Below are 23044 nucleotides of genomic sequence, written 5' to 3' on the forward strand. Positions count from 1 at the left end.
GTGTGAAGGATATTGGAGAGAAAGGGGTCTAGAGTGGCTCTTGGCTTGGGCAACTGGGTATGTCTCTGATGCCACCAACTTAGCTAAGGAGTAAGGTTCTGAGGGAAGGATAGTGATTCTGTCTTTAATGTATTGCTTTTAGAGGGCTGTAGATTACCCAACAGGCATTTGGCAAAATGGATCTAGAGCCATGGATTTGGGAGTTATGAGCCCATTCATGGTACTGCAGGCCCAATGGCCTGAGTGAGAAGCAAAAAAACCAAAACGGAAACCCTGGGAACATCAGAGGTGGATCCAGCTAGCTGATGAAGATGTATAATCAGTATTATTAATTCTGACATGATACTAACTCTTAAACATGCTTTTATTCAATTACAAATTAGAGATATTTTCTTATTAATTTCACAGAGTATGTCTCAATTTAAGTGCTAATGGCAATATTATTCAAGGATTAGAATCTCTGTCTATGTGAGGCAGGGAAGGTACATGACAGGAATTACACATGAGAAACCTGGAATGCCATAATTCACTGGACTCCTGTGGAAAGACAAAATAGCTTTAAATGTAAAAAATCCCCAAGACATTTGCACATAATGGTGTTTAGAATCGTTGGTCAGTTACATTAGCTCTGTAATGACAGATAGGATCTTTTTTTTTTCTAGCTGGGAGTAATTATCTGGAGGCAGGAAACTTGCAATAGAACATAGACATAAAAGACCAAATTCAAATTTCTAAATCTCCTAGCATAAGTGGCAATTAGATTCATACCATCATGCTTCATATCTTCTGCTGAATATGTTTTTATGAATTAGGACAGAGTTGTTTCCTTGGTTGAATAGTATAGAATTTTATATAGGGGGTCAGAGCTATTCCTTCAAGAAACATATGCAGAGTAAGTAATTTGAAGATTGGAGAAATTGGAACTGCAAAGGAGTTGTCATTTAGAAGCAAAACTGGTTAAATATAACCAAATATAAGATAAATGAATTAAAAAGAATGTACACTGTTTTAGTGTTTATCTGTTCAGACCATTCATTTCAGAGATTTACCAAGACTTTATGGAGAAGAACAAGGTTTCCCATCTTCACAAACACCTCATGCTGTAGTATCAGTACAGCAATCTGCCTCTTTCTTAGTATCTATTTGGAAAAAGTTCAAGATAATGGGATTTATTATCTTGTGACTGCTCAGAAAATTGATGTGTGTAACTTCCATTAGCATTTTTAGGGATAATCTGGGTGAGGCCCCTTTGCATTCATATAATATTCAAAAGCAGAGACATTACTTTGCCAACAAAGGTCCGTCTAGTCAAGGCTATGGTTTTTCCAGTAGTCATGTATGGATGTGAGAGTTGGACTGTGAAGAAAGCTGAGCACTGAAGAATTGATGCTTTTGAACTGTGGTGTTGGAGAAGACTCTTGAGGGTCCCTTGGACTGCAAGGAGATCCAACCAGTCCATTCTGAAGGCCATCAGCCCTGGGATTTCTTTGGAAGGAATGATGCTAAAGCTGAAACTCCAGTACTTTGGCCACCTCATGCGAAGAGTTGACTCATTGGAAAAGACTCTGATGCTGGGAGGGATTGGGGGCAGGAGGAAAAGGGGACAACAGAGGATGAGATGGCTGGATGGCATCACCGACTCGGTGGACGTGAGTTTGAGTGAACTCCGGGAGTTGGTGATGGACAGGGAGGCCTGGCATGCTGCGATTCATGGGGTTGCAAAGAGTTGGACATGACTGAGTGACTGAACTAAACTGAACTGAACAGAACGGTCCCCTTAATTTTTCATCTTGTCTTTTATCTTTCCCTCCTCTCTTTTCTCCTATTGCTTCCCTCTGTCCACCAAGAAGATATTGCTTATTTTTTCTGATATGTTTTGACTGTTCTTTCTGAAGAAAGGCATTCAGGCAATACACATATATCAACATGCACTATATCTAGTTTGAAATATTTATTGCTGAATAACATCCTAAGTGAATGGGGTTCTGCTGATGATAATGGAAGTCACTTTCTTTTATGATTTTTCCCAGTTAATCTTCTTGTGATCTCTGCTTGACTTCTATTCATGGCCCCTTTTTATAGGTAAGATGTAATAAGTTTGAGTGAACAGATTAAAAGTACTGCCAAGTTCTTTGAATTATTTCTGTTGAATTATTCTGTTGTTGATTCTGTGCTATATCTAGAAAGAACTGTGTTGATGGAAAGAAAAACACTCTCACTGAAGGCTTCCTATTTGGGTCCTATGAGTTAGGAATCCATAAACTGTAATCACTTTTATCACACTCCATAATAACTTTCCCTAATTTTTATTCTCAGCACTGGTCTTCATTTCATAGCTCCAAAATCATCTTATTCTCATAAAAAAAGACTATTTCAGTGATTACTAATCCATAAGTATTTCTCTTGAGGCTCTGTTCATTAAAATAATAACTCTAAGAGAAAAATATCAGAGCTTGAGGTGTATGATTATGCTAGTATAAACTTGTGAATTTAAGAATAACTTACTAATACTTATTTACATTATATAATATATATCTCCCACTTTCTCCCTCTAGACAGCAAACCATCCTAATTACAGGAAGGGGTTCTAGGTAACTTTTTCTCTCTTCTGTAATCTATTTCACTTGCATTAATTAGGCAAATGCCTTGTTAGGCAAATGTACTACATACTTTATTTGTATTTTATTTTTAACCATAGACCAAGATAAAAAAAACTCTGAATTGCAGAATCAGAAGTGTAGTCATTTCTTGGGTTGATGGCTTTATGGAAAATCCCTGATACTGAAGTTAAACTTAGGGCTCAGCATAAAGTTAACTCAACTTTCTTGCAAGATGTTGTTAGATCACAGATATCTTTAATAATAACTTTTAGTGTTGCAGAAGATTTTATAGATTATAAAAATTGTGTAAACCTTGACCTCAGAATATAAGGAGCATATAATCTAATTGGGAAAAGTAGTATGTGCCTGTGAAATGGCTAATAAATAAAACCTTTTTTCCACCTTTTTAACAATTGAAATATAACTGACATATAACTTTGTATTAATTTTAGGCAAATAGTATAATTTGAAATATTTATGTATTGTGGGAAATGATTACCTCAGTAAGTTTAGGTTAACATTCACCACCACACATAATTATTATATTTTTCTCTTATGATGCGAACTCTTAAGATTTACCCTCTCAGAAACTTTCAAACATGCAAAACAGAATTGTAAACTATTGCACAGTCCTAGGGGTATAATGCACAGTCACTATGCTGTGTATTGTACCCCTAGGACTTATAACTGAAAGTTTGTGCCTTGACCTGCTTTATCCGTTTTGACTACCTCCCTCTGTCTTTGGCAACCACCAATCTGTTCTCTGTATCTAAAAGTTCATTTTTGGGGGTTTGTTTTTTGTTTGATTCCACATGTGAGATCATATAGTATTTGTCTTTGACTTATTTCCCTTGGCATAATACCCTTAAGATCTATACATGTTGTTGGAAGTTGTAGGATTTCTTCTTTTTACCACTGAATAATATTCCTGTGTATATGTGTACCACATTTTCTTTCTCCATTCATCTGTCAGTGGACACTTGGGTTGTTTCCATGTCTCGGCTATTATAAATAATGCTGCGGTGAAGTTGCGAGTGCAGGTATCTTTCAAGATATTGATTTCATTCCCATTGGATAAATACACAGCAGTGGAATTGCTGGATTGTATGATAGTTCTGTGTTTAATTTTTTGAGGATCCTCCATACTGTTTGCCACCATGGCTGCACCAATTTACAGTCCCACCAACAGTGCAAAAGGGTTTCCTTTTCTTCACATCCTCACCAACACTCATTATTTCTTATCTTTTTGATGAAAGCCATTCTTGTTCATTTACCAAAGAAATATTCATTGAGCATCTACTTTGGAGGAGGCACTGTCCCAGCAGTGGGTTAGAAAGTAAATAAGGCCAAATATCTGTTCTCATGGAGTTTAAAGTCTAGGGAGAAACACTGTTAAGAAAATAAATCAACTGACCAATAATAAAATGTTTTCCAGTTTTATTGAGAAACAATTGACGTACCTCACTTATAAGTTTAAGATGTACAGCATGATGGTTTGATTTATATTTATTGGAAGTGATTACCACTGTAGGTTTAGTTGATATCATCTCATATAGATATGAGAAAAACAAAATCCTCCTTTTGTTGAGAACTCTTAGGGTTAACAAGATAATTTTTTATAGTGTAAGTGGAATGAAAATAAAGCAAGATGGTTAAAGAGTGTCTGGATGGTATCTATTTTGAGACACATTCATAGATGCACACAAGAGCTGGGGTTGACAAATGGTAGACAGGATGTTAGGAAGGACAACCCTGAAGGACCTTGAAGGGCAGATGAGCAGGAGTGAGGGTTTCCCAGGCAAAGAGCTGGGACAGAGATAAACATGGATGTGTAGCAGTGGGGCAGAGAGGAAGAGGCAGAGGAAGAGGAAGGCCTGGGCTCTTTGCTTTGGGGAGTAATAGGAAATAAGGTGATATACATGGGGTCAAGTCCACATATGCCTTAAAAGATTGAGTCTTTCTTTGAACAAGGTAATGTCCAAATTGCCATAGAAACTGCTTGAAATGGTGGCAAATGCAAAGCCACCATTATTAGAATCATGTGAAGGGGAGCAAAAATATGTGAAAATTAACCCAAAATACAAATATCTACTGAATTGGTTGAATGAAAATGGCACTGAAGTCAGGAAAGTCAGCTAGAAAACAATAGTAGCAATTGAGGAATATACTGGACATTTGTATAGAAGTTATGCTTTCTTATCTCATTTATTCACCCCTTCGCACGTATTTATTGAGCATCTATTAGGTGTCAGGTGGTGTGTAAGGCACTGGAAATACAGTGATGAGCCAATCAGATGTGGTCCCTTTCTTCATGGAGATCATAGTCTAGTGGGGAAGCGGACCATGGTCAATCAAAGCTGAATGTCTGATTTTAAACTATGACAAGTATGTTGAAAAATAAGCAAGTTATGGGAGCATGCAACTAGGATGGGTGGGTAAAACTCCCCTGACAGACACTGATGCTGAACTTTGGGGCTAAGTATTGAATAGGAAAAGATGTGGAGGATGCAAAGAGAAGGGGAGGATACAAGTGAAAGAAATGGCATGTTCAGCATCCACGTAGATGGAGGAAATGTGGCTTGTTTAGGGATCTGGATGATGACCAGGGCTCCTGGAGCAGAGAGGGTGAGTCAGTTACTGTAATGGGTTTAGGAGTTGGGGCTGCAGATATAGGCAGGGCCAAACTCTGGAGGCTTTGTAGTCCATTGTTGGGAGCTTAGACTTCACCCTAAGAGTGATGGAAATCTTTAAAAGTGTAGGAAGTGAGATGGGGATGTGGGCAGAAAATGAAACCAGCGTGGATGCAGGATGTATTCCAATAGCGCTAGGATGGAAGGCCTGAAGATAGAATCGAATGTAGGTCCAAATGATAGTCAGATGCAGTCTGCAGGACTTGGTAATGGATTATATGTGGAGTGTCAGGGACAGGCAGTGTCAGGATGATTCTTGAGAATCTGGCTTGTGCAAACTGATGATATTTGCACAGCAATCCTGTAAGGTATGTGCCGTTTTTATCCCATTTTACATTATTCTGAAGTTAGAGGTGGTTAAACAATGTGCCCAGGGAGTGCCGTTAATAAGTCACAGGGATAGAACTAAATCTCTGGTTTCTGATTTCAAAACCTGGGTTCTCTCATTATGCTTCTCGGTTGACCACAGAAAGGATGAGGACTGTGGCTTAATGATGGCGGCACAGTAGCTTTGGTCTTTATAGCACATAGTCATAGAATCTCAGCATTGGAAGAGATTATAGAGAATTTACTGCTGTGTTTTTCAAGCTTCTTTCACTGTGACCTACATGAGAAATGTATTTTACATCACAAATGAATATATATATATATATACACACACACAGAGAATGGAAATAATAATTTCCTGAAACAGCATTACTGTAATGACATGAGATGCACTCTTATATTTTCTTCCATAAAAATATGCTAGTTCCCATCCATAAAATTTATTTCATTATCTACTAATGAGTTGTAACCCTTTGTCTGAAAAACTGTTTTAGTGCTCTTCATTTTTTGAAGAGGATTTGAGGCCCAGAAATGGGAAATGGTTTCCCTAGATCTCATAGTCAGCAGGCAAGAGATTTCCTGACTGATAACCCCATTTTCTGAGTCTATTATGCAATTTGGCTTTGTCAGCTTTGTAAATATGGTACAATGATGGGTTTGTAAGTTTTGTCCCTTAGGAAAAAATATCTGTTGACAGTTTTTCACTTATTAGCATTTAGTTTGTTTCTTTTTCTGCAAGTCTTATTTTACACTAAGGTTAAGACCCTCTAGGACCCGTTTAAATGAAACTTTGCAAGATTTTATTTGAAAAGAAAAGGACATGAAACAGTCAGATAATAGTGCATAATCATTGAGATTCTCAAAAAGACGAGTAAAAATTCACAGAAAATGGAAAGCAGTTATCAAAGAGAGGTGATCAAAAAATGCACTTATGAAGTCATCCAAGAAACCAAGGGACAATTGTGAAACCAAGAGGAAAAACCAAATCTTTCCACTAAGCAAAAATGCCAAGGAGATAACAGGAAGTTTTAATAATGTATGCAAAAGCACAGGTACTGTATTTCATGAAAGTGAAAGTGAAGTCACTCAGTCGTGTCCGACTCTTTGCGACCCCGTGGACTGTAGCCCACCAGGCTCCTCCGTCCATGAGATTCTCCAGACAAGAATACTGGAGTGTTGCCATTTCCTTCTCCATGTTCATGAGAGGAGTTTAAACATAAATGGAACATATAAGATTAAAAAAAAGCTTAGGTAATATTGAAAAATTGTGGGACATTTGGAAAGAATTTAATGAAACTATCAGACTGTTGAAGATTCAATAAAATGAAAATTTGAAGTTTACTCAGCTGTAGAAGCTTATAGGAGCATTTAAGGAGAAGATAGAAAAAGATTTGCTTGACACTTTTTGCACATATCCTCTAACATTGCTAGAAATATAATTCATTATTGAAAATCCTGACAAGATTTTCTGGATATTTTCCTTGTCTGACAAGCAGAAGTGGCTCTTGGGAATCCTGGAAACACTTATGATGGGGAAAGCAGGGATTGAGCATCACAGGGTGGAAGAGTCAGAAAATGATAACGTGTCTGGAGAGGGTACCTTTCTTTCCAAAAACCTATCCAGTGGGGGAGAAAGGGAAATATTGTCCATCTAACTGCCAGGCATAGCCTCAGAGTCTTATCTGTGCATTTCCCAGTAAATATTTCTTAAACCTTTAAAGTGCTAGATACCATGCAAGACAAATCTGGTCCCTGCCCTTAAGAAGTTTGTAGCCAAGTCTGAGATACGGGCAAGTCCAAGTGGTTCAATGCTGATGTGTGCTGTAATACAAGAGAGGGACAAGATGCTAGGGATGTTGGGAAGAGACACCTGATCTGGACATGGTAAGTTAAGGAAGACTTCTTGGAGCAAATGATGTCTAAGTTTAGGCTTGAGTAGGATAAAGAAAAGTTAGCCAGATGAAGCATGAAAAAGAGAGAGCTTGCTTGTTTCAAGGATTACTTGACACTGTGATTAATGTGTTTACAAAGCATAGGCCCAGCACACAGTAAGCCCTCATATATGGCAGTTTTTAATATTTTATCGTAAGTAACAGACACCGCTCAATAGTACTTTTCCCACATATAAAACAATACACATGATACAATGTTTCTGCAAATAATGGCTGATAGAATTCACAATTAATGTTTAATTGTCTATTATTATTTAACAGGCTCATAAAATGCTGATGTTTGTTCCTCATTGCAATTCATTTTGAATTGCATTCAGTTTTCATTCTGAAAACTACAGAGCATATTGTGGTCTCTCTGTATAAGGAAAATAGAAAAAAGAATCGGAATATTAGGACTTAAAGAAACTATAGAAGTCACCTGATCCAGTCGTCCCCTTTAACATGGGAGAAAACTAGGCTAGCCCTTTGCTCAAAGTAACAATGTTGTCAGTTAGTGGCAGCAAGAAGACAAAAAGGCTGGTATTCTGACTAGCACCTTAATCCTCATTTCCTTTATATGGCTTTGCCAACTTCAGAGTTATTTTCAATGCTCTCAACTTTGATGTAAAATTGTGTTAATATTGTTACCTTGATATTAATTTCCATTATTGCCTTTGAAGTTTACATGGGCTTCATTTTGTGTTTTCCTAGTACTTGATTCATTCTGAAAATATGCATGTTAATTAATTTCCCTTGAACTATTTAACTTTTACGTCAAGAGCAAAGGACATATGTAATACTACTAACCATTTTCATTTTAAATCCTTAATTTATTATTGGCAAAAGATTAATATATTTTAAACTTCATTTGTTCTCTGTTAGGTTAAGGTTTCATTCAAAGACTGTAACTTTGGCAGGAATATTAAACAAAGAATTAAGTAAAGAACTGGAAAAACTTCTGTAGTTAATAATCTAAATAATACTTTACTTATAATGTGCTCCTGACTACCACTGTGGTAATGTTCTTTCCTGGTTGTTATTGCTACACAGTTATGTTCGCATGCTCCATTTAAAGCTATATAATTACCAAACCTTTTAAAATAAAAACCACTAAAATGTTTTCTGGGGTATTCTTCCTTTTGCTCATGGTTTGCTCTTCGGTACTTCAGCTTATTGTGCTTATATTGATTCCTCTGCCCACCTGTCAGCTTTCTTGTTCTTGGACTTGAAAATACCATAATCGGTTGTCATTCTCTCCTCATGGAAAATCCTTTGGCTGCCTCTGTGGGGATCCACTGGGTACAGATTTTTCAATGGCACCCTTTTCCCAGCGGAGTCTTCACTCTATCTGTTGTGTATTCCAAAAAGCCCCATTACCTTACCTCCTGGATACTAACTGTTGAAGAGCCTGTTTCTCATTGTCACGATCTCACAACTCCAGCTACTTAGGAGGATATAATGCTAGCTTCAACAATGTTCTCTTCTTCAATTTTCACCTTTTTTTGTGTGTGTGGGGGAGAGGGGATATAGGTATAATTACAGATGCTATTGTGAGTTATTGATTGCAGGTAAACTTCTAACAGTCCCTGTCCACTCTCATGATTCTAATATGAAGTAGAAGCTATTTAGTTTCAAAAGGCTGATGCTGACTTGCTCCAGAGTTTTTGTTCCAGCAATTCATATATGTGTACACAGTTTAACATCTACAACCCATTGGCTTTTGATTGCTCAACTTGCATTTGTTTTATGATTTACAGTGTATGCCCCATTTTAAAAACTACTGCAATCTTTTCTGGAGAACAGGAAAAACATTGTTTAGACTTGCAAATGACAAGAAGGGTAAACTGGGAGATTAACTGGGGTACCTGAATTTTATTGGTCTGGTTATTCTCTTGCTATACTTACCTTTGGAAACAGAAATCTTGTCCAGTTGTAGGTATTTGCTTATATTTGGCTTCATAAATCATACAACAGTACATGTGCAAAGTCATTCAATGATAATTTCCACAAATTAGTCTTAAGTCAAAAGTGAGTAAAATAGTTTCAAAACACAAACTTTTTTCTATTGAAATTTATAGGAATAGTCCCAGGATTCAAAAAGGCTGAATGTGTACTAATTTTCTTTACATTAGTTCACTGCTTCTCAGGTCTCATTGCCTGAGAACCTTGAGACTACAGTGTTTTATTATACAAATCTCTTTGGACATACATTATATTTTGTGTTTTTTTAAATAAAAATTTTAATACAGAAAAATATACACATATATCTAAAAGTCTGTCATTATTCAACTTCAGCAATTATCAACTTACTAGTCAAATTTTTTTCATCTATACCCTTATCTAGTCTCTCATGCCTATGCAAATACCCATATATCATATCATTTCATCTATATTTTAGTATTTATCTCTAAAATTAAAAAGAATAAACCATTTATAAAGCCTTTATAAAAGCGTAACCATACTATGATCATACCTAAAAACTTGAACAGTGTTTCCATAATAGCATCTACTTACTAATCAATATTAAAATTATCTGTTTTTTTTTTATATTAGGTGTATTCAAATCAGAAACTAAAATGGCTGTTTGTTTCCTCTTTGATGTTAAGATTACTCACTGTTTTCAGCTACTGTCAGCCTGATCCATCCATTACTATAACATTTCCTATCAGCTCAGATCAATTTCAGTAGCAAATGATTATCATGAATGAGAACCCATTATTTCGTTACTCATTGCAATAGGGTATATTCTAATGCTATCATTTCTTTTTTATTTATTTGGTTCCATTTAAAAATGTTATTTGGGTAATTTAAATAGGTATTACTTGAGCATCTATCATGTGCTAGCACTCTGCTAGATAGTATAAGGAGAAAACAAAATACCTATATATCATGGCCTCTGCTCGAAATGGAAATAGAAATATTATGCTCAAAATAATTAGAGAACAGTTATGAGTGTGGGTTGGAGAATGTTTAATGGCAGCTATGGGACATGTGCTGGGCCAAGAAGCATTTTATGAAATAGGGGGAAACTGAGGGCATTTCAGGTAGGGGAATAGTTTGGGTCACACCATGAGGCAAAGAACAAAGATGGTGGTATAAAGAAAGGAATGGGAAAAAACCTACCTAGAGACTCCACATTAACAAGGTTAAAGTGGGGCATTAGTTGGAGGTGAAGACAAGCACATTAGATAACAAACAGAGAGGGTGAGGTTGAGAAAGGACAGCAATAGAGTTAGGAGTATAAGGTAGACACAGGAAGCAGGAAGAAGAGAAGAGAGCAGTATCAACTGGTGGAGAAGCAGGGGAGAACAGCGTTATAGCCAAGGAATGAAAGAGTTTTAAACATGAAGAGGTGGTTGACAGAGTTAAATACCACTGTAAGGTTAAAGAAAGGGGGACCAATTCAGGAGGGAGACCCCTGGCAATATTTGACAGGACACTTGATTTTGATATAGCATATTACAGACAGAGGGTAGATAAAGGAAGGAATGATTTGGAAGTAATAGTTTAGGACAGAGGGCATAGATGATCTTATTCTAGGAATAGGGTTCAAAAGAAGAAGGTAAATATGGCCAAGATTATCAGCAGTTGGGGAAACCTAAGTGTTTGAAGACCAAAAGTCTGAATTTCCTTGATATCCCTTCTATTTTGATAAATAGAGCAAAATATATTTTTAGAAAGCAAACTTTGAATAATGAAAGTGCAAAAAGAGCTTAACTAGTTATTTTCGTTCACTATATTTTATGATATTTTATTTACTCAATTTTCATTTCATATATTACCACAGTGAATCATGCTTATATCAAATATATGACAATGATATATTAAACTGAGAATGCTAGTTTCTTCCGTTTCAAAAAAAAAAAAGATTTTCTGCATCTGTCTCCATCTCCTTCCTCTCTGCTTTGTTAGCTATATGTGTACATGGAATGTGTGTTTGCTTTTATTTTGTTAGTTTTATTGGTTTACTGCTCACAAAGATAAGATATGTTTATTATAAAAAAATTTTTTTAATTCCATGAAATGCTTCTATTCAGAGATAAACAATATTATTATTTTGGTAAACCTCCTTCCAAATCTCTTTCTATGCGTAGATAGATAGATGATATTTTATTTTAATGAGATCATACCGTGAGTGTGGTTTTGCACCTGCTTTTTTACATCTAGTAATAGGTTGTAGATATTTTCTGTGTTGATGAATATGGAAATATAGAAACTTTTTCAATGGCAGTCATTACATGATGATGCCATAATTAATTTAAGCCATGTCTTGTTGCCAGACACTTAGACTCTCCATTTGTTCTGTTTAAGCAGCACTGCAATGAACATTCCTATTGGTAATTTGTGCACATGTCCTGTTGATTGTCTTCTTGGAATAACTTCTTCAAAGTGGGGTTATGGGTGAAAGGCTATGTATATTTCATATTGCGATATATATTTACATATTACCCAGTGTTCTCTAGAAGTGCTGTACCAATTATATTTCTACCAATAACACCTATTAGTACCCAGAAAGTTCTTTTAAATGTCTTAATATTTTTCATCTTCATTCAGGCTCATTTTCTTCACTTATAAAAATCAGGATGAAACATATCAGTGATTCTTAAAAGTTTTAGGATATTAAGACCATTTGAAAACTGTTGACTAGAAAGTAGAAATATTGTTCCAGGAAAACACATCTGCAAAAACACAAAACTTTGACATAATATTTATGAGAATTCACAGATCTTTTGAAGTCAAATCACAGACTCTTTAGAATTTCATTCCATGAATCCAAGTGAACAATCTCTGAATCAGGTGATTTTTACAGTTGCTTTCTACACCTTACACATACATCACACACTCATGTGCATGCAGAATTTTAATGTGTCCTTGGAAAATCTTTAATATCTTCTTGATACAAACCCTAGTCTCCTTGTGATCTGTGAAATCACTTGAGTGTATTTATTTATTGGATGAATTTCTATTTATTTCAGGTTCTTCAGTGGCGAGCCCGCCAGGAAGAGATAACAAGACTGGAAATGGAAATCTCTGCCAGAAGAAGAGAAAAGGAAGAGGAGAAAGAGAAACTGTGGAAGAAGAAGGAATTGTTACAAAGAGAAGAGAAGAAAAAAGAGGTATTTATACTGTTGCTGCAAATGTGTGAATGAATATTTAATTGCTTGATTGAGATTTGATTGACCTTGGTCTTTGGCATAGAATCCTCATAGGCAGTTCTTAGAAAGATTCATAAGGTTCTAGGGGAGTCTTGTTTGAATGTATTTGCGCTTCAGAGATTTATGTACATGGAGGAAAACCCACTTTATTGACTTCGTAAGCACAAGTACTTGTGATTAGAAGAGATACTATAGATAAAGAAAAGACAAGGTTTGTGGTTGTTGTTAAAGTATGTTCTAAGTAGGGACATGGCAAAGCCAGAGGTACTGGAATAGCATTTTGGTTGACTACAGTACAGCAGAAGACTGTGAAAAGATGTATTTATTGGAAAATACAGTATATTGGGGTCAGTACAATTCATAGAATACCACAAGTCCCTTTAAAGAATTTACTTCTTGTTTTATTATGTGTTAGATTGTTTGGTTTTTCATACTGATACAAATTCATCATCCTATTTTTGAATGAACATTGGTTTCCCAATCCTCAAAATATTGATTAAAATACTTATTTTTTAAAAGGTATTTTTTATTTTTATTATTTTTGGCTGTACCATGTAGCTTGTTGGATCTTAGTTCTCTGACCAGGGATCAAATCCATGTCCTATGGAGAGGAAGTGTGGAATCCTAACCACTGGACCTCCAGAGAATTCCCCAAAATACTTATTAATAGCTTTAAAATAATTATTTTGACAGCCTGTGGAAGATAAAACATATTTCAGAGGGGATTTAAAAAAAATATAGGGTATATATTTAGATATTTTATTTGCCCATATCACAAAAGTGATAGAATTTATAGTAAAGAATACTTTTCTTTAAGGTTTTATGACTTCTGTGGAAATAATTCACAAAAGGCAATTTATGATCAATTCTACAAGATAAAAAAAGGAATTTCCGTTAATCTGTATTGACTTGATCCGGACAATATGTGAAATGTTTTCTTTTAGAGTTGCTTAAAGTGCCAAGAATGACTAATTCATAGTCCTTGTTGAATAAATTTTGCTTTATGAACACAGTTGCTATACTTTAAGCTATATGGTCCATTGAAATCATATGAAACTCTTGTCCAAAAGTTTTTCCTTTAAAATTCAACCTGAAGAAAAAAATAACACTGTGGTTTTTTAGCTAAAAGTCAGATTTTCTACATTTTTATAGTTCAGTTATCATTATTCTTGCTTGGTTTGTGCTCTTATGTCAGCAAATTGTTGTAGAGTCAGTATGTGTGAAAAACAACGTGTATAGGAATTATATAATTTTTGAGAAAATGAGCTGCGAAGAAGATGTAATTTACAGTTTGATTTCTAAGAGAGTACATTAAGTGGTTTCATCAAGTCCCCATCAAAAGAGATACTCATAAATATCAACTATGTTTCAGATAATGTAGGGCTTCCCTGGTGTTTCAGATGATAAAAGAACTTGCCTGAATGCAGAAGACCTGGGTTCGATTCATGGGTTGGGAAGACGTCCTGGAGTAGGAAATGGCAACACACTCCACTATTCATCCCTGGAGAATTCCATGGACAGAGGAGCCTGGTGAGCTACAGTCCATGGGGTCGCAGAGAGTCAGACATGACTGAGCGACTAAAAACAAAAACAAACAGATGTGACCTATACACATTTCTGGATAAAACTTATCAATTCCAGCATTTGCTGTTATGAAACTATAGTATTGGAAAAGTATATTCTTAGAGATTTGTCATCTACCTTCATAAAACTTCCTTTCTATAAATTAGTATGACCATGAAAGGATGTATTTTTAAACATTAGCTTGCATGTAGTGTCATTTTAAGTGCCATACACAGACACAGCTGAAATGCCAGGCTGGATGAATCACAAGCTGGAATCGAGATTTCTGTGGGAATATCAACACATATATGCAGATGATACCACTCTAATGGCAGAAAGCCAAGAGAAACTAAAGAGCCTCTTGATGAGGGTAAAAAATGACAGAAAAAAACTGGCTTAAAACTCAATATTCAAAAAATGAATATCATGGCATCTAGTCCCATCTTTTCATGGAAAATACATGTGGAAAAAACGGGAACAGTAACAGATTTTATTCTCCTGGACTCCAAAATCACTGTAGACAGTTACTGCAGCCATGAAATTAAAAAAACTCTTGGTCCTTGGAAGAAAAGCTATGACAAACCTAGACAGCATATTAAAAAGCAGAGACATCACTTTGCCAACAAAAGTCTATCTAGTCAAAGCTTTGGTTTTTCCAGTAGTCATGCATGGATGTGAGAGTTGGACCATAAAGAAGGCTGAGCACTGAAAAATTGATGCTTTTGAACTGTGGTACTGGAGAAGACTGTTGAGTGTCCCTTGGACAGCAAGGAGATCAAATCAGTCAATACTAAAGGAAATCAACCCTGAACACTCTTTAGAAGTATTGATGCTGAAGCTGAAGCTCTGATACTTTGGCCACCTGATACGAAGAGCTGAATCACTAGAATAGATCCTGATGCTGGGAAAGATTAAAGGCAGGATGAGAAGGGACGACAGAGGATAAGATGAGATGGACATGAGTTTGACCAAGCTCCAGGAGATGGTGATGGACAGGGAAGCCTGACATGCTGCAGTCCATTGGGTCTCAAAGAGTCAGACATGACTGAGTGACTGAACTGATCTGGACTGAACTTGGCCTAACACCAAAACAGCAGCAACCACAACAAAGAAAATAGTAATGGAATGAATAATCGAGCTCTAAGTCAAATTCATGGTCAATCTCTTGCAAATGTATGCGACCAAGGTATCTATTTTTTTTTTTTCTTTTAAAAATTACTTCTTAACATTTAGAAAAAAATTGAAGTACAGAGCTTGATGAAATTAAAACAGTACTCATCACCTAACATTGAAACTGTTAAAATTTTTCATTGTTTCATATTTAATTTTATAGATAAAGTTGAAGTCTTCTTTTGAGGACTTTACTCAGTACCATTTTTCTTCTTACCACCCCAGAAGAGTCTTGATCATGAATGTTATTTCTATCTTTCAGACCATCTATTGCTTTTAATACATTTTAATTCTTTTACTTTTTCATAAATATTTTCACACTGTATCATTCTGCAGCATGTGCTTTTTCATTTAACCATGAATTTTGAGATATAGCCATGTTAGTAGAGGCAGCTAGTTTACTCTTTTAATGGCTATATTATGTTTCACTGTAGAACTAGGTTACCATTTATCCATTCTTTGAGCAGTAGGATGTAAGTTTCTTAAGTTTTGTTCTTGAAACTGTACTGCAGCAGCCACCTGTATATAATGACAGGGGCATGTATGCACAGCTTTCTCTAGGGTATACCTGGGGTGGGAATCACTGTGTTGCAGGATTTGCATGTTTTCAACTTTATAAGACTTTTTTTTACTTCATAAACTATTTAAACTATTCTTTTTGATATTTGCCAATCTGATAAATCCCTTTCATGGACCACAGCCTTGTCATGGCAAAGAGGCTTACATAACTCAGTGAAGCTATGAAACACATCGGCAGGGCCATCTAAGATGGGTAACTGAAGAATTCTGACAAAATGTGGTCCATTGAAGGAGGAAATGGCAATCCACTCCAGTATTCTTGCCATGAGAGCCCCATGAACAGTATGAAAAAGGCAAAAAGATATGACACCAGAAGATAAGCCCTGCAGGTCAGAATCTGTCCAATATGCTACTGGGGAAGAACAGATGGCAACTACTAATAGCTCCAGAAAAATGAGGTGGCTGGGCCAAAGCAGAAACAATGCTTAGTTGTGGATGTGTCTGGTGAAAGTAAAGTCTGATGCCATATAGAACAATATTGCATAGGAACCTGGAATGCTAGGTCCATGAAGCAAGATAAATTGGACATGATCAAGCAGGAGTTGGCAAGTTTGAACATTGACATCTGAGGAGTCAGTGAACAAAAGTGGACTGGAACAGGCAGATTTAATTGAGGTGACCATTATATCTACTAATGTGGGCAAGAATCCCTTAAAAGAAATGGAGTGGCCCTCATAGTCAACAAAAGAGTCTGAAATGCACTACTTGGGTGCAACTGCAAAAATAACAGAATGATCTCAATTAGTTTCCAAGGCAAACTGTTCAATATCACAGTAATCCAAGTCTATGTCCCGACCACTGATACTGATGCTGACTGGTTTTGTGAAGACCTACAAGACCTACAAATAACACCAAAAAAAAGATGTATCTTTGATCATAGGGTATTGGAATGCAGAAGCAGGAGATCAAGAGATACCTGTTTGGAGTAACAGGCAAGTTTGACCTTAGAATACAAAATAAAGCAGAGCTTAGGCTAACAGAGTTTGTCAAGAGAACACAAGGGTCTTAGCAAACACGCTTTTCCAACAACCTGAGAGATGACTCTACAAATGAACATCATCAGATAGTCAAAACCGAAATCAGACTATGTTCTTTGCAGCTAAAGATGGAGAAACTCTATACAGTCAGTAAAAATAAGACCTGAAGCAGACTGTCACTCAGATCATAAGTTCCTTATTGCAAAATTCAGGCTTAAATGGAAGAAATTAGGGAAAAACATTAAGCCATTCAGATATGATCTATATCAAATCCCTTATGATTATACGGTGGAGGTGATGAATAGATTCAAGGAATTAGATTTGGTAGACAGAATGTCTGAAAAACTATGAAAGAAAGTTAGAACATTGTACAGGCGGTGGTGACCAAAACCATCTCAAGAAAAAAGAAATGCAAGAAGGCAAAGTGATTGTCTGAGGAGGCTTTACAGATAGCTGAGGAAAGAAGAGAGCAAAAGATGAGGGAGAAAAGGAAAGATTATTTCCGACTGAATGCAGAGTTCCAGAATAGCGAGGAGAGATTAGAAGGCCTTCTTAAATGAACAATGCAAAGAAGTTGAGGAAAACAATAGATTGGGGAGGACTAGAGATCTCTTCAAGAAAATTGAAGATATCAAGGGAACGTTTCATGCAAGGATAGGCACAATAAAGAACAGAAAGTGTAAGGACCTAACAGAAGCAGAAGAGATTAAGAGGAGGTGGCAAGAGTACACAGAAGAGCTATACAAAAAAGATCTTAATGACTTGGATAACCACAATGGTGTGGTCACTCAACTAGAGCTGGACATCCCAGAGTGAGGTCAAGTGGATCTTAGGAAGCATTACTACAAAGAGAGCTAGTAGAGGTGATAGAATTCCAGCTGAGCTATTTAAAATTCTAAGAGACGATGCTGTTAAAGTGCTGCACTCAACATGTCAACAAATTTGGAAAACTCAGCAGTGGCCACAGAAGACTGGAAAAAGTCAGTTTTCATTTCAATCTGAAAGAAGTTCAATGCCAAAGAATGTTCAAACTACCATACAATTGTGCTCATTTCACATGCTAGTAAGTTTATGCTTAAAATCTTTCAAGCTAGGCTTTAGCAGTACATGAATTGAGAACTTCCAGTACAAGCTACGGAGAAGGCAATGGCACCCCACTCCAGTACTTTTGCCTAGAAAATCCCATGGACAGAGGAGCCTGGTGGGCTGCAGTCCATGGGGTCCTCGAGTTGGACACGACAGAGCGACTTCACTTTATTTTTTCACTTTCATGCATTGGAGAAGGAAATGGCAACCCACTCCAGTGTTCTTGCCTGTAGAATCCCAGGGATGGGGAACCCTGGTGGGCTACTGTCTATGGGGTCGCACAGAGTCAGACATGACTGAAGCAACTTAGCAGCAGCAGCAGCGGTACAAGCTATGTTTAGAAAAGGCAGAGGAACCAGAAATCAAATTGCCAACAATTGTAAATCATGGAAAAAGCAAGGGAGCTCCAGAAAATCACATCTACTTCTGCTTCATTGACTGTGCCAAAGCCTTTGACTGTGTGGAGCACAACAAACTGTGGACAGTTTTTAAAGAGATGGGAATACCAGACCACCTTACCTATCTCCTGAGAAACCTGTATGCGGGTTAAGAAGAAACAGAACTGGACATGAAAGAGCTGACTGGTTCAAAACTGGGAAAGGAGTACATCAAGGGGTATTCCTACTGTGAAGGACAGGGAAGCCTGGCGTGCTGCAGTCTCTGGGGTTGCAAAGAGTCGCACTGAACAACAGCAGAAGAATCTGACAAAAGGGAACAGTATGTCAGTGTTTTAAATTGGATTTCCTCTGATCACCTGTGAGATGGCAAATCTCATATTTTTATTGAGCAGTTTTCTTCCTCTGTGAATTGCTTATTCATGCTTCTTGTCCATTTGTCTATTTTTCCTTTATTTAATCTGTTGGTGATCTTTATAAATTCTTGATACTGTTTCTTTCTATCAGTTACATGAGTTGCAAATATTTTCTTTTGTTGGTCATTGGCTTATAAATTTGCCTCCATGTCTTTAGTTTCATGGAAAGTTAAAATGATCAAATAATCCAAGTTCTTAAACTTTTCCTTTGAGAATCATGCTTTCATGTATAAACTATGACCTAGTAGTCAGAACATCTCTGTGGAGAGCTTTGATATTTGCCTCTGCTAAGGGCAGGGCCCTGTGTATTTTACTGGCCCCACACCAGTTTGTGTACAGTATTAACTTTGAGACTTGGGACCCATGGTGTGAGCTGGGAGTGGGTGTTGATTTGGCACTCCTGTACGCACCCTGGGCTCTGCATTTGACCCTTTTCCTCCTCTGGTCCCAAGCAGAACATTAGCTCCCTGTCACTCTCCTGGGGAGAGTTTATGGCGTAGTTAGTTTGCACTGTATGTATGGACAAGTCCTACATGATTTCTTGGCTCTTCGTAGGTAGCTGGTTCCTAACCCATGTGCACAGGTCCCACACCTATTATTAAAAACTGAGCCATTAGTTTCTCAGATGTATCTCAGGTCCAGCTCTCCCCAGGAGTCACTTGGCTTTGGCTCCTTCTTACTGCTCTGACTTTGAGTTCCATCTTTATTTTCAGCACTGAGGTACTGACTGTGTGTGTGTGTGTGTGGTTGTGGTATAGTTTGTTCAAAATTTCTGTGTTTAAAGTGGTAAAGGAGATTTCTGTGTCAACTCAGACATACTGACCAAGCTTCTGACTATCTTTATATATTCGAACCACAAATACAGATTTTCATTAACTATTTTTTTTAATGTTGGAGACAAATTTTAGCTCTTCAGTGTTTAATAGAATAGTGAAAGTTGCTCAGTAGTGTCCAACTCTTTGTGACCCAATGAACTATACAGTCCATGGAATTCTCCAGGCTAGAATACTGAAGTGGGTAGCCTTTCCCTTCTCCTGGAAGCTTGGCAGAAAACTCCCCATAGGCAACCTCCCCTTGACTTGAGACTGGCTGCTTTGTTACCTGGTGTTCTTTCTCTCCTCATCTACTGTTTCAATTCCTGACATATCTTCTTAAAAGACAGCAGCAACAGAAGTAGAGATACTAGTTCAGTTCAGTTTAGTCACTCAGTAATGTCCGACTCTTTGCAACTGCATAGACTGCAGCATGCCAGGCTTCCCTGTCTATCACCAACTCCTGGAACTTGCTCAAACTCATGCCCATCTAGTTGGTGATGCCATCCAACTATCTCATCCTCTTTTGTCCCCTTCTCCTCCTGTCTTCAGTCTTTCCCAGCATCAGTGTCTTTCCCAATGAGTCAGTTCTTTGCAGCAAGTGGCCAAAGTATTGGAGCTTCAGCTTCAGCATCAGTCCTTCCAATGACTATTCAGGATTGATTTCCTTTAGGATGGACTGGTTGGATCTCCTTGCTGTCCAAGGGTCTCTCAAGAGTCTTCTCTGACACCACAGTTCAAAAGTGTCAGTTCTTCAGTGCTCAGCTCACATCCATACACGACTACTGGAAAAACCATAGCTTTGACTAGCTGGACCTTTGTCGGCAAAGTAATGTCTTTGCTTTTTAATATGCTGTCTTGGTTGGTCACAGCTTTTCTTCCAAGTTGTAAGCATCTTTTAATTTCATGGCTGCAGTCACCATCTGCCGTGATTTTGGAGCCCAAGAAAATAAAGTCTGTCACTGTTTCTATTGTTTCTCCATCTATTTGCCATGAAGTGATGGGACCAGATGCCATGATCTTTGTTTTTTGAATGTTGAGTTTTAAGCCAGCTTTTTCACTCTCTTTCACTTTCATCAAGAAATTCTTTAGTTCCTCTTTGTTTTCTGCTATAAGGATGGTGTCATCTGCATATCTGAGGTTATTGATATTTCTCCCAGAAATCTTGATTCCAGCTTGTGCTTCATCTAGTCCGGCATTTCTCATGATGTACTCTGCATACAAGTTAAATAAGTAGGGTGACAATATACACCCTTGATGTACTCCTTTCCTAATTTGGAACCAGTCTGTTGTCCTCTGTTCAGTTCCAACTGTTGCTTTTTAACCTGCATACAGATTTCTCAGGAGGCAGGTCAGGTAGTCTGGTATTCCCATCTCTTTAAGAATTTTCCAGTTTGTTTTGATCCACAGTCAAAGGCTTTAGTGTAGTCTATAAAGTAGAAGTAGATGTTTTTCTGGAGTTCTCTTGCTATTTCTATGATCCAGTGGATGGTTGGCAATTTGATCTCTGATTCTTCTGCCTTTTCTAAATCCAGGTTGAACATCTGGGATTTCTTGGTTCACATACTGTTGAAGCCTAGCTTGAAGAATTTTGACTGCTACTTTGCTAGCATATGAGATGAGTGTAATCGTGCAGTAGTTTGAACATTCTTTGTCATTGCCTTTCTTTGGGATTGAAATGAAAAAAGAGATACAATGCCATGTGTAAAACCTTATCTTAGAATTCCTGAACAAGCAATCACCTTTATACTAATTCTTCTTCCCAGTATTTGTCTGTTAGGAAATAATAGTGTATTTTTGCTAGAATAACATAATTTGTATCCAGTATTAAAATTTATCCTGGTAGGTGCCTAGCTCCTTGCAAATGTACATTTACTATTAGTAGATCACTTTTTTCCTTCTGTGCTTTAAAAATCTAGTTTAACATTATAATCATGGTTCTCATAGTTATATCTCAAGACCCAAGGACAATTTTGATGCAGAAGCTGTTAGGTGATAAAGATGCTTTTTTCAGAAGCATGTCTCCACTTTTGAAATTATCATGGCAAAATCAAGAGATGATGTCTTTCAATAAACCAGCCCTAGGAGCTATTGTAAAAATCAAGTTTATCATGTTAGATAAACCTCAAAATGCTTAACCTGTAGTACTGGTCCCAGAACCATCCTTTCACTGCATGTGACTGTTTGGATGGCTTGAATAACAAAAAAATTGCTCTGTATCACAGCATCTTTGGAGATCTTACTGCTGCATAATGCCTGGCATTCTATTGGATCCAAGGCAAGGATAGTTTTAACCTTGTGCCCAAAATGGAGATTTTTAAGCAAGGCTCACATAAAAAGGAAACACATTCTTTCTTTGATTTATTGTGTCACAGTTCTCTCCCTATTTTCACCAACTCTGAATCCAGCTTTGAAACCACTCATATCACACAACTGAGTGGTGGGGGACATAGTCAGAAAAATCAGAATGACTCTACTGGCCATGTGACCTTTAGCCTTATCTCAGAGGTATTTCTGGGGGACCTCAAGGGACATCGCACCAGTAAATACCAGTAGACCCAGTCTTCAGTAGAACCTCAGCACTTGGGTGCTTCCCCTTGTCCTCAAGTGACCTGGAAAATACTCAGAATTATATTCATCTGAGAGATAACTGAGAAGAGAGGAAAAAGTCTAAAACAAGAATGGTAGGCTGTCTTAATCAGAATGGATGCTAGAGATCTGGAACAGTGCTGCTTCTCAGAAGATTTAAGAACCACAGGCTTAGGAGGGCATCCAGAGCACATTCAGATCAAAACCAGTCTCTCTTTGTGAGAATTTATGGTTTCTCATGAGAATATGTGCTCAGTTGCTTTTGTCATGTCTGAGTCTTTGCAACCCTATCAACTGTAGTTTGTCAGGCTCCTCTGTCCATGGGATTCTCCAGGCAAGAATACTGGAGTGGTTTGCCACACCCTCCTCCAGGGGATCTTCCCAACCCAGGCATAAAACCCACGTCTCTAATGTCTCCTGCATTTTCAGGTGGGTTCTTTACCGCCAGCACCACATAGAAAGTCCTCCTTATGAGAGTAATTCATCATAAAATTATGAAATCTCTTCTGCAATGTTTCTTAATCTAATAATATACTGATCAAAAGAACCATGAGTAGAAAAACAGGTGGACATAGAAGAATAAAAAAAAGAATTCCTAGATTTTGAGCTCTGCTTCTTTGGGATTGTGGGGCTTAAAAGATTTATTGAATAGCCCCATGATAGGCAGGCTTCTAAGATGGACCCTGAGATTTCCTGCTCTTCTGTGATACATACCCTGTATCATACACCAGATATCTGTAAATGTCTAATTGG

The 23044-nt window shown here is 37.3% G+C and overlaps 1 protein-coding gene across 1 annotated transcript in view; it reads left to right on the plus strand.

Annotated features, from left to right (window-relative positions):
• CCDC148 (coiled-coil domain containing 148) overlaps positions 1–23044 on the plus strand; it is a 296477-nt gene that overhangs the window by 180926 nt on the left and 92507 nt on the right. The window contains exon 12 of the mRNA XM_027560231.1: positions 12525–12665. Coding sequence (XP_027416032.1) covers positions 12525–12665 — 141 coding nt within the window. The remainder of the gene's footprint in view (positions 1–12524; positions 12666–23044) is intronic.

The sequence above is a fragment of the Bos indicus x Bos taurus genome, chromosome 2, assembly GCF_003369695.1.
Source record: "Bos indicus x Bos taurus breed Angus x Brahman F1 hybrid chromosome 2, Bos_hybrid_MaternalHap_v2.0, whole genome shotgun sequence".
NCBI classification, from domain to species: Eukaryota; Metazoa; Chordata; class Mammalia; order Artiodactyla; family Bovidae; genus Bos; species Bos indicus x Bos taurus.